Raw genomic sequence first — 12,514 nt, forward strand, 5'->3', positions numbered from 1 at the left:
TATTCGACGAGATACAGCTCTTTTTTTTCCACTGGCCACATCCGAGCCGAGCCAGCAGGAGGCGCCCCCGCAGCACGGATGGTTTTCACAACTGGCGATTCCGCAGTGCTGTGCCGCAACCTAACTATGCTAATCTGGCCCCAAGGGCAAATGTTGAAATTCTGCATCTAGGCCAAGCAGCGCCAGCACGGCCCGTCGTGACGACGTGCTCACCGAGCCTGACGGTCAGCCGGCACACGAGCCGAAGGCGGCGTGTAACGTTGTCATCACTGACCCACAACGCGTCTTCGAGTGGACAAACAAAACCTGGGGGGCCCCCGGCTCCTGAAGCCGCGCAGGGCTGGGGCTGGCTCGGCACGGCCCCGTCGTGGCTCGGTTATCGGGGGTAGTGGAGAAAAGAGGAGGGAAAAAAGAGGCTAAGAGACACCGAGGTGGCCGGGAGTCGTGCGTAAACATCCTGTCCGCGTCCCTTCGCGTCTCAAACAAACCAACAACAACAACACAACGCTACTGCTGCGGGGGACAATGCCACGTTTGCGTTTAAAACTTCACAGTAAAGTAGACGGCTACGCGCGCCTGTTAAAAACACGGCGAACGACGGGAATGACAACACTGGCGGCCGCCAGGCCGTTTGCGGCATTCCGCCTCTCTATCTCTACAGGAACAGTTAGGCACTGTGGTTGAGTGTTTGCGGTGGACGATGGGGTGAGAAGCGGTGATGTCTGCTACGGGATTTGTTCATTGGTGGGGATCATTTGAAATGGGTGCGAGGGGGGTGCGACGTGGCTGCGAGTGTTTCTGGGGGTACAGAGTGGGGCCGAGTGTTTTCGGAGGTGCGGCGTGGATGTGAGTGGTTTTTTGGGGGGGTACGGCGTGTGGTTGCAGGTGGTTTTTGGTTGTACGTCGTAGGTGCGAGCAGTTTTTTTGGGGGGGGGGTACGGCGTGGGTGGTTTTTTAGGTGGTATGGTGTGGATTAGGGTGGTTTTTGGGGGGATACGGCATGGGTGAGGGTGGATTTTTTTGGGGTACAGCGTGTATGGTTGTTGGGGGGGGGGGGGTAAGGCGTGGGTGCAGGTGGTTTTTGGGGTGGTATGGTGTGGATTAGGGTGGTTTTTGGGGGGGATACGGCAGGGGTGAGGGTGGATTTTTTTGGGGTACGGCGTGTATGGTTGTTGGGGGGGGGGGGGTAAGGCGTGGGTGCAGGTGGTTTTTGGGGTGGTATGGTGTGGATTAGGGTGGTTTTTGGGGGGGATACGGCATGGGTGAGGTTGCATTTTTTTTGGGTACGGCGTGGGTGGTTTTTGGGGGGTTACGGCGTAGGTGCGGGTGTTTTTGGGGGGGGTACGGTGTGGGTGCGCGTGGTTTTTGGGGCGGTACGGGTTGGGTGCGGGTGGTTTTCGGGGGGCGAGCGAGCGCGCCCATTCAGAGGGCAGTGTCCTCGCTCTCCCGCGAGCTGTCGAAGAGCTTGGCGGCCGTGGCTTTGCCGTCGTACTTGGGCTGGTTGCCCCGGAAGTCCTCGGGCAGGATGTCGGCGTCGAACTCGGCGTAGTACTGCACCAGATCCTCGCCGTGCACGCGCACCTGCGGGAATCCCAAAGACAAAGGATCCCCCCCACGGTGTAGCCTCCGCAGGCTGTTGGGGCAAGGGCCGTCGTGGGTGACGGCACCGCAAAGAATGGTGGCCGACACCACCAGCGCCCGGCCGCCTTTGTCTCCCCAATGATGGATGATGTTTTTGCACACGTCACCGCGTAAGGGGCCGTCCATAAATGACGTCACGCGATTTTGGACGATTTTTACCCCCCCCCTCCCCTTCGTCACACGGCGTCACAAAAATTCAGACCGCCCCTCAAATTTGACGTCACAAAGCTCTGCCCCCCCCCCCCCCCCAAAAAAAATTAAACATGCTTCAAATCGCTTTAAACGATTGTCATTGTAGTGCGTATTTAATGTGGCGCTGCACTCTGATATTGTAGGAGAAAACATGTATTAAAAGTCTATTTAATTAAGTAGAACGTGTTGTCTTTATTGATTTAAAGTTGCGCATTTTGATGTGACGTCACATTTCTCAAACCTCCCCCCCCCCTCGTCACACATCGTCACAAATGTCTGACCCCCCACCCCACCCCTAGGTGCGTGACGTCATTTATGGACGGCCCCTAACTCGTTTTATGGCTGAGTCTACCGAGGGAATTGCGGTTCGGATAATCACCACTTAAGCTGGACCTAGCCGGGAATCGAACTCGGGTCGGCAGGTTCGTAGCGACGTACGCTCGTCACAGCGCCACCGCTCCCCATTACGTCACACAAAGATCTCCCATATAACTTTAAACAAGCTGTTAGGGGCAAGTGTTGTTAACGAGCAAAGATAAAGATCCCCGTAGCTTTTAACAGACTACTATGGCAGGTGCAGTTTAGCGAGCATCCCACTCTGTCTCACACATAAAAACAAAGGTCCCCTGTATAGCCTTTAACAGACTGTTGGGCCAAGTGCCGTCTCGTACAGAGGCAAAGATCTCCCATGCAGGATAGCCTTCGACAGCCAAACGCCTCCCACGATCCTCTGCAGTTCTGGATTGGGTGTTAAGAGATTTCAGTCACCCTGCGCCTCCGATTAGCACGTTTGGCTACGTGCGGTGCGAAAGAAGTTCAGCATGCACACGTACAACACGCGATTGGGGGCAAGTGCTGTTGGCGAGCACCTATGTTGGGCCGGTGAATGTGCGTACACGCGGAACGTGGACGTCGTAATTACATTATTGCAGTGACGTGCGGTGAGGTCAATGGCTGGGGAGGCACTGGCTCGTGTCAGAGCCAGATTCACACACTGAGGGGGGCGTGTCCTCGCCGAGGGGGCATGTCCTCACCGAGGGGGGCGTGTCCTCACTGAAGGGGGCGTGTTAGACACGTCCCCCTCAGTGAGGCAGATGTGATAGCTGCCTCCCCTAGTGATTTTTCATTGCAGTTTCATGACGAGACCAGCGAGCCTAAATATATCTATACACATACGTGAAAAAAGTTACCTGGAGTATGGAAGGCGAGGATATGAAATGAAGGGGTCTACAAACATTACATTGGTGACATACTGAGATAGTAACAGGCACGCGCTTATTCCCCGCGCTCCATCCAGTTACTGAGGGGTTGCGCAATCAGAGGGGAGGCTGAGCTCGTCGCTGCCTCACCTCTCGTCTCTTCCTGTATTTGCAGCGGAGCTCCGCAAATTTGGCGATTTTGACGATACAATTATTGGAACCGTACAGAAATTACATTTCTAACACAGATCAGTGGAAAAATCTTAATATTTATTTTATTTGATTATTCTTTTTTTTTACTTATCGTAACAGCTATTTTCATTGGAGTATGGCAGGTGAGGCTCTGCCTCCCCTGCCTCCCCTGACCGCACGTCCCTGGTTGTCAGCTCAGCGGGTGCCGGTACAATCGGTCCGGTGGGGCCCCAATATTTAATTTGTCTCGTACGGTCACACCCCGGCTTATTATGTATCTCTCTGCGGCTCCTCCTGCCCTAATCACATCGTCGTTACGCTCACGGTCTCGCACATTTAGCGCTGTGGGGGAGGAGGGGGGGCGCTCCATCCCCGCAGAAAATGCAGCAACGACTGAATGAAAGCATTTTCATCCAACATTTTAAATTAAACCTGATCTTTTAAATACTTTACTGTGTTTTTCTTTTACACTGCTGTCGAAGACATATGGTGGTTGTCAAGGGGGGGGGGGGGGAGGTCCAACTCGTCGCTTTGGCCATCATGGGCCACGGCACCCCCAGGGTGCCCCCACGCTCGTTACGTCGCTCCTAGACCCCAGCACTTACCCTGTCCAGCAGCTTGGCCTTGAGGAAGGGCTTCACGATGTTGTAGGTGGTGGTGAAGTACCACGGCTGGTTAATGAAGTGCACGGCTTTGAACCGCGCGGGGAAGGAGTCCTGTACCGCACGGCGGCGTGTGCGAGGAGGAGGGGGAGGAGAGAGGTGTTGATGTGCGATGGAGGTGTGTGGAGGTGGTGATGATGGGTGGAGGTAGGTGGAGGTGGTGATGATGGTGGTGGTGGTGATGATGTGCGATGGTGTGTGTGGAGGTTCTGGAGGTGGTGATGGCGTGTGATGATATGTGGAGGTGCGTGCAGGTGTGGTAATGGGGTGTGGTGGGGTGTGATGATGTGCGATGGTGTGGGTGGAGGTGGTGATGGTGTGTGGAGGTGGTGGTGGTGTATGATGGTATGTATGATGGTGTGTGCTGGTGTGTGGGGGTGGTTCTGTTGTGCCACAGTTGGGTTTTGCGTGTTGAATTGCTTCGTGGGTATTTAAGTGCCCCTATCGGTGTTCACGTTACACGTTTATCTTCAGTTTAACACGTAGGCTTTCGTGACGAGTTGTATTCATAATAAAAAATGTTTGGATTAGATCGCGTGATTTATAAATGTGCCGCAACCCTCCACCACCCGACACGGCCAACCTTGCTTGACCAGGGTGAGAACTCGGGAGACCAGGATAGAGTCTCATTAGCAAGAGAGCCCTGGGGGACAATGATGCAGTCTCTGCAGCCAGTATGCGGCAGCTGGCCTGTACCACAACACATTCCGGTGATGCCAATGGCAAAGAGCATCCCAGCTCCGACACCGCTGAGTCTGCCGTCTTCCTAGTGGCGTAGTTACGATATTTTCAGCAGCTCAGGTTGGTGCAGCAATCGGTCAGGGGGGGCCTACAATGTTTGATTTGTCTCGCACGGTCCGCAACCCAGGCTATTATAGATCTACGGATTCTCTTGCCCTGGTCACATCATCGTTATGCTCACGGTCTCGAACGTTTAACGCTGTCGGGGGGCGCGCAATCTTCGCCTAATATATAGCCACTACTGTGCCGTGCTTAACTCGTTCCAATAGAATCAGCGCGTATCCAAATTCAATAAATATCCCTGAAACGGAGTGCTATGTCCGATTGTCATTTTAACTCGAGTTACCGTCGTTCAAAGCAACATACTTTTCGTTACGTTACATTTACGTTTCTTTACTCTGTTGCTTCCAGTACTAAAACTGTTGCAAAATATATCTCATCGTGATTGTCTAGAGGAGCCTCCAACTCGTAGCTTTGGCCACCAGGGAGCGGGGGGGGGGGGTGGAAGGCGGGGGGGGGGGCAAGGCACCCGTGGCCCCCCACGCTAGTTACGTTACTGCGTCATCCCAATTGGATGCAAAACAACAACAACAACAACAACAGCAGCACGGCCAGCCTAGAGACCTGCAGCATGTCCACCATCTTCTTGAGCTCCCAGGGTTTGATGCCGGAGGCCTGCTGCATGCTGAAGCCGGTGAAGTTTTCGATGATGCAGAAGCCGTTGATCTGGGTCTCCTCGTTGACCAGGAGGTCTTCCAGGATGATGCAGTACGCGCGCAGGATCTGCGGAGAGCGACGTGAATGAAAAAACAACAACCATCAACAAACTCAACACAAATAAGAAGAGAGAAAAAATATAAAAGAGGAAGGGAATGATGCGAGATGGACGCTGTGGTGGTGGTGGCAGTGCCATAGATCAGTTCAGACGTTAATGGGAGCGGTGGCCTAGCGGTCAGCGCTACGCTACGCTTCGAGCCCGCGACGACCCGAGTTCGATTCCTGCTCACGGCCAACGCCAGCGACTATTATCTGAACCGGTCCTGAGCCTCCCCTAGGTCGATTCAGCCTCAAATGAGCACCTGGTGCGGCGTGTAAACATCGCCACTACAAGGGAGACAAAGGCGGCCGGGCGTGGTGCTGGCCACCCACCCCCTTGTGTGCCGTACCGGCCTTCATAGGCGCTCGCTAACAGCACTTGCCCCGGACCAACAGTCTGTCAATGGTTATACGGGGGATCTTTGTCTTTGCCATACATCAGTTCAGAAGTTTATTTCCCGAGTTTTGCTGCTTGTCGTACGGCTTGCTGGTGTCGATGGCAGCGCGACGGCTACAGTCTCACATGCAGGTGGGCAGTGGAGTGGCATCGTCGTCTCTGTGATGTCGCCTGCGTGTTTGTGGATCGGGGCATTGCGTCATTGCACGTTGCACGTTCTCTGTTCGGGATGACCGCCATCGCACACGGGAGAGTTGTTGATTTTCACATTTCATTTCACAAACTTAATTTCACATTTCATTGCACCGACTTAATTTCACAAACTTCAAATCTAGATCTTCTTGGTTCTTTCGGTAAAGTCACGTAGAAGAGAAATAATAAAATAATAAAAATAAAACATAATAAAATCATTCTCACAACGTTTCGGCCACAACGCAAGCAGCTGTCCTCAGGTGAAGAACAGGTCTGTCGGAAATACAGCGTCTGAATGGGCACCACCATGCTTGGCAGCGTATATTTAAGCTGGGTTGGAGGGGGGAAGGGGCGCCTTGACAAAGGAATTTGCATATCAAGAGGAATTTAAATCGAAATTCAAATCTAGAATTTAACATTTGTGCAACAGGTATCCGCATCTACTGCCATGGTTTGTGCAGTGGATGCGGTTTGGGGTGGATCATGAGCTTAGTGGAAGATCAACCCCAGGGTAAAGCCCATTGAGCTAAGAAGCAGGCAGACAACATCAACGCATTCCACGATTACAGGCGTAAAATAGAAGCAATTATTTCGTAAAATTGCATTCACGCTTAAAGCGTAGCGATATTAACAAGAGAGTCAGTTTAAAGTAAACTCCCCCGCACAGCCGCTAACCGGACTGCTCCCGCTGAGATCAAACACCGGTGGCTCGAGTCGGCCGCAGTGGCCAATCACCTACCTCGTCACCTACCTCGTCTCGTCACCTACCTCGTCACCTACCTGGTCATCTACCTCGTCACTCACCTACCTAGTCACCTACCTGGTCATCTACCTCGTCACTCACCTACCTCGTCACCTACCTGGTCATCTACCTCGTCACTCACCTACCTCGTCACCTACCTCGTCACTCACCTACCTCGTCACTCACCTACCTCGTCACCTACCTCGTCACTCACCTACCTCGTCACTCACCTACCTCGTCACCTACCTCGTCACTCACCTACCTCGTCACCTACCTCGTCACTCACCTACCTCGTCACATACCTCGTCACTCACCTACCTCGTCACCTACCTCGTCACCTACCTCGTCACCTACCTTGTCACTCACCTACCTCGTCACCTACCTGGTCATCTACCTCAACCACCTCCCTTGACGACCTACCTCGTCGCCCACCTCATCACTCACCTACCTCGATAATCACCGACCTCATCACCTTCCACGATCACCTACCTCGATCGCCTACCCCGATCACCTCCCTCCGCAAACACCCACCACGTCGCCTACCTCCATCGCCCATCTCGTCGTCGATCTCAGCACCTGCGGTGGGTGATCGCCCCCACACCTCGTCGACCGCCTCACCTCGTCGAAGGTGATCTCCTGGTAGTCCCAGTGCTCGATGTTGAAGAGGAGCACCACGCGGCCCTCTTTGTCCCTGGAGGGCAGCACCCCCGGGTAGCCGGCCTCGATGGTGCTGCGCAGCGCCTCGGGGCACAGGTTCTCAAACAGCTCCGGATATTGCTCCCTGAAGTGCACGTAGCCTGGCACGGGGTGCAGATCGAGGGGGGGAAGGGCGGCACTCGTGTGGAAGGGCAGTCGGTCACGTGTGCGTAAGAGGGGGGGCGTGATTACGCAACGGCAGTCGCGAGGGCATTGTAAGGGAGTGTTATGGGAAAGGTAATTCATTTAAATTACGGTGGTTAGGAGATGTTCACTACCTCGCTTGGTATACAGGAGGTCGTGGGCTCGATCCCGACCCTGACGCCTGCTGTATATTTGGAGTTTGCGTGTCTCTCTCTCTCTCATCATCATCACGATGGCTAGGAGATGTTCACTACCTCGCTTGGTATACAGGAGGTCGTGGGTTCGATCCCGACCCTAACGCCAGCTGTACATTTGGAGTTTGCGTGTCTCTCTCTCATCATCATCATGGTGGCTGGGAGATATTCACGACCTCGCCTGGTATACAGGAGGTCGTGGGATCGATCCCGATCCTAACGCCAGCTGTACATTTGGAGTTTGCGTGTCTCTCTCTCTCATCATCATCACGGTGGCTAGGAGATGTTAACTACCTCGCCTGGTATACAGGAGGTCGTGGGTTCGATCCCGACCCTAACGCCAGCTGTATATTTGGAGTTTACGTGTCTCTCTCACCCCGTGGTCGCGTGGATTTTTTCTACGGGTCCTCCGGTTTTTCCTTCCACATGTAGAATCAACGGGCGTTCAGATTATTTGGCTGCTGTACATTTCCGCATGATAAGCCACTTCAGTTGAGCTATCAGTTGTTACCAGGTCGCTTGTAAAAAAACAACTATATAGCTCAGTGTGCCTAACCTTACTCGGTCAAATAAACAAATTGTACATCTTTTTTTAATCAGGGTTTTATTTCGTACGGAGCTGTCCGGGGCTGAGCTCTGGAAAATATATCCCCTGTCCCGCTCTCTGCTGTCGGGGGTGGGCACGGGGAAATTCCTTCACTGCCGTGAGCGATTGACACATAAAGCCGGACAGTTAGAGATGACCACGGTAGACCTCCATCCAGCAGTGGATAGGGCCAGGTTAGGTATATGCACCTTATGGCGGGACCCCGGGGTCCCATAAGCCCCCGGCTCTCGCACAAACTGCGTTGCGACGTCATTTTATGTCTGTTGAAGGCGAACGACACGGCAATCTATTCCTCTTGACGGGCTCTACACGATGCGCTAATTGAAGTTTAAAAGTTTTGTTTCTTCTGCGCATTCTTGCTCGCTGCTGCGCTTGGGCACGACGTGACAACAGAACGATCCGCGCCAGGCGGGTCGCGGCGTTTGTGTGCGCGGTGGGACGGAGTCGTCAAAAGTAAATAGATTAATTACGATTTTGACTTCCGTTTATTCGGGACCCCGGGGTATCCGCCACGAGGTTCATGTGTGTGCTGCATGTGTGTGTGTGTGTGCCGCGTGTGTGTTGATATCGCTGATGTACGTGTGTCAGGCTTTGTGCGTTAAAGAGACCACGTGCGTCTCTAATCGGATCTCGCATCTGCCCCAGAGATGGCTGAGTGGGCGGGGGAGTTGGTGGGGGGGAGGTGGGGGGGGGCAGTTGGTGGGGGTGGGGGGGAGGTGGAGGGGGGTGGTGGGGGGCAGTTGGTGGGGGTGGGGGAGGTGGGGGGCGGCTGCACCCCCCCTCTCCTCCCCACGTCGCACCAACAATTCCGTAATTAGAGAGTTGCTCATTACGAGCCCAGCTCATTGTGGTACGAAGAGGTGTGTAGAGATGCCACCAAAGACAAAGATCCCCCTTATAGCCTTCAAACAGACTGCTGGGGCAAGTGCTGTTAGCGAGCACCTATTAAGGCCTGCACGGGACACGAGGGGACGGGTGGCCAGCACCACGCCCGACCGCCTTTGTCTCCCCAGTGGCGATGTTTACACACCGCACGAGGTACTCATTTGAGGCTGAGTCGACCTAGGCGAGGTCCGGGACCGGTTCAGATAATCGTCACTGGTGTTGGCCGTGAGCGGGAATCGTACTCGGCTCGCAGGTTCGTAGCGCAGCACTGACCGCTACACTACCGCTTTGCCAACACCTACCTACCTACACACACATACAACGCCGTATTACTCTCTCTGTTAGCGAGCGCCTATTAAGGCTGACACGGCGCACGATGAATCGTTGTGTTGTGGCCAGCACCAACCCCCGGCCACTGCTATCGCTTTTTTCTGTGGCTTCTCGCTGGCCGGGCTGCCTTATAATGATGACAATGCTTTGTGCCTTGTCTCGATGAAGCAAATTTCTTCATGACGAAGCGCCCTTTGCGCCGAGGCTTCTCAGAGCACCTCCCGCCCCCCTCCACCCCCTGTCCCTGTGCGGAATACACCGTGGGCAAGGGAGCACGTGCCTCCACGTACCCTTGACGAGGTCGTACGCGCGCGGAACGTCGAACTTGCGCGCGCGCACGAAGCGCAGGAGGAAGGCGTCGTCCTTGGCACGCATCTTTGCCGCCACGGTCATGCAGAAGTCCTCGTCCGTGTCGGCCCTCTCCATGATCATCTCGCGCAGCTCCTGAACGGCAGAGCCGCGGCGCTCGTCCGTCTCGTTCAGCTCGTCGCGAGCCTGCCGCCGACGGTACCGGCGTCATCAGCGTCATCATCAGCAGCAGCGGCAGCATCATCAACAGCAGCATCATCAGCATCATCATCAACAGCAGTGTCGTCATCAGCAGCAGCAGCATCATCACCAGTATCATCATCAGCAGCATCATCATTATCACTAGTCGAGTATCGTTATCATCAGCAGCAGCGGTATAATCATCAATCATCAACAGCAGCAGCAGCATCATCAGCAGCATCATCATCAACAGCAGTGTCGTCATCAGCAGCAGCAGCATCATCATCACCAACATCATCATCATCAGCAGCAGCAGCAGAATCATCAGCATCATCATCAGCCTCTAGCATCACCATCATCAGCAGCATCAGCATCAGCAGCAGAAGCAGCATCACCATCATCAACAGCAGCAGAAGAGGAAAAAGAAGCACCATCAGCATCATCGCAAGCAGCGTCTTCAACAGCGGTGGCATCAGCAGCATCAGTAAAATTGGCAACATCAACAGCAAGCATATTTCACACATCCCATCGGCCGCACGGCGTTCTGATGGGCGCATCTCATCTGCAACATTGATTCAATACAAGCAAACTCTGCACCGGTTTCGGCATTCGATATCTCATCAGCAGAGCCAGGGACTCACTTAAACCAATGCCAGGTTGAACTGCATGATGGTTACAGGCAAGGGCCCTCCTCTGTAAGAAATGTATCCCGACCTCGAAGCAAAATCACGCCACCATGGGCGCCACGGTGGCTAGGAGATGTTAACTACCTCGCCTGGTATACAGGAGGTCGTGAGTTCGATCCCAACCCTGACGCCTGCTGTATATTTGGAGTCTGCGTGTCTCTCTCCCCGTAGTCGTGTGGATGTTTTCTCCGGGTCCTCCGGGTTTTGTCTTCCACATTTATAAGAATCAACATCCACGCGCTTAGAGCGTTTGGCCGCTACACATTTCCACGCGATAAGCCACTCTGTCGAGCTGATCATTTGTGGTGGGCCAGCTCGCTTCTGAAAAAAAGCAACATCGCTCAGCGGTGCCTTACCTGCTAAAAATAACACAAATTAAAAACGAGTTTTTCAGTTTTATCACCACGAATTACACTCCTGAACGCGATCAGCGCCTGGCCGCGTCACCTTCTGCAGGGTGTGCGCAGGGACTTTGCTGCAGGGCCCGAAAACGGGCCCGTGGTCGCGCGGGGTCAGGCGGTCCATCTTGGAGCGGAGAGCCTGCTCCTCCTCCGAGATGACTCGGAACGAACCCATCTGGGCGGACACGCGCGCACGCATCAATTCCGTACGCGCGCGCGCGCACAAGTTAGCCTAAGGCATCACGTGTGCACAGAGATGGACACACAGAGGGACGCAGAGACACACACACAAAGACAAAGATCCCCCCGTATAGACTGGTGGGAGAAGTGCTGATAGCGAGCACCTATACAGGCCGGAACAGCACACGGTGGGGGGGGGGGGGGGGCAACACCACTCCCGGCCGACTTTGTTTCCCCAGGATCGGATCAGATAATCGCCACAGGTGTAGGTGGTGGCCGTGAGCGCGAATCGAACTCGGGTCGCCGGGTTCGTAGCGCAGCGCGCTAACCGCTACACCACCGCTCCCCATACCTCGAGACACACACACGCACGCGCGCGCGCCTAGGCACACGGAGTCACGACACCCACCCACACTCACTCAGCCGTACGTACGCGCGAGACATTTCAATTAGACTCCGCGGCGGCTGGGCGCTCCCTCCCACGCGTTCGCGTCGAGATGAATAACGCGACGCCACGCGCCCTCCTCCCTCCCCAGGAGTGCACGCTGGGGACTCACCACCTCGGACATGGTCGTCTGGCGCGACGGGAGGCCGCGAGTTGCCGCGAGGAGTCAGGCGCCTGCGACAAACACGGAGCAAGCGAGAACGACTTAATCGCATGCGCAACAAGACCGCCTCTCTTCGCCGTGTGTGTCTCTTTCTCTCTCTAACTCCGTGTCTCCTGCGTCTCTGTCTATATCTGCATGCATGTTGGGCTTCTTTCGCACCGTACGTAGCCAACCGCGCTAATCGGCGGTGCGGTGGAAAGACAACAAACGAAACACGAGCAGCAGTTTTAAAGAAGCGAGTTTCCAATCGAGATTTAAAAGTGCATAGCTCCAGTGGCTTTTGATGTCTCTTACTGCGCCTCATAGGCCCTGTCTCCATTTCTGAGTCGCTTTCTCTGTCCCCTGCATCTTGATGCCCTCCTGCCTCAAGTGTCTGTGCGTCCCATGTGTCTCTGTCAATACCTATCTGAGTCTCATCTCTGTCTGCCCACCCCCCCCCCCCCCCCCTTGTTCGATCTCTTTGTCTCTCTGCCTCGAGTCCGATTCCCGGTCGCGGCTATAACCATCGGTAGCGAAACAC

General features: G+C 54.6%; 1 protein-coding gene across 1 annotated transcript; it reads right to left on the reverse strand.

The window, feature by feature from the left end:
* Positions 1-1,048: 1,048 nt before the first annotated feature.
* On the reverse strand, positions 1,049-12,370 carry RLBP1 (retinaldehyde binding protein 1). Its single transcript, XM_078592476.1, has 7 exons — positions 11,944-12,370; positions 11,253-11,381; positions 9,921-10,125; positions 7,393-7,571; positions 5,252-5,410; positions 3,830-3,940; positions 1,049-1,581 (listed from the first exon to the last, which is right to left on the reverse strand). Exons 1-7 carry the CDS (start codon positions 11,953-11,955, stop codon positions 1,423-1,425), a joined length of 954 nt encoding a protein of 317 aa, XP_078448602.1. The 5' UTR covers positions 11,956-12,370; the 3' UTR covers positions 1,049-1,422.
* Between the last annotated feature and the right edge of the window lie 144 nt (positions 12,371-12,514).

This window comes from Lampetra planeri, chromosome 3 (genome assembly GCF_965212315.1).
Source record: "Lampetra planeri chromosome 3, kcLamPlan1.2.h2, whole genome shotgun sequence".
NCBI lineage: Eukaryota > Metazoa > Chordata > Hyperoartia > Petromyzontiformes > Petromyzontidae > Lampetra > Lampetra planeri.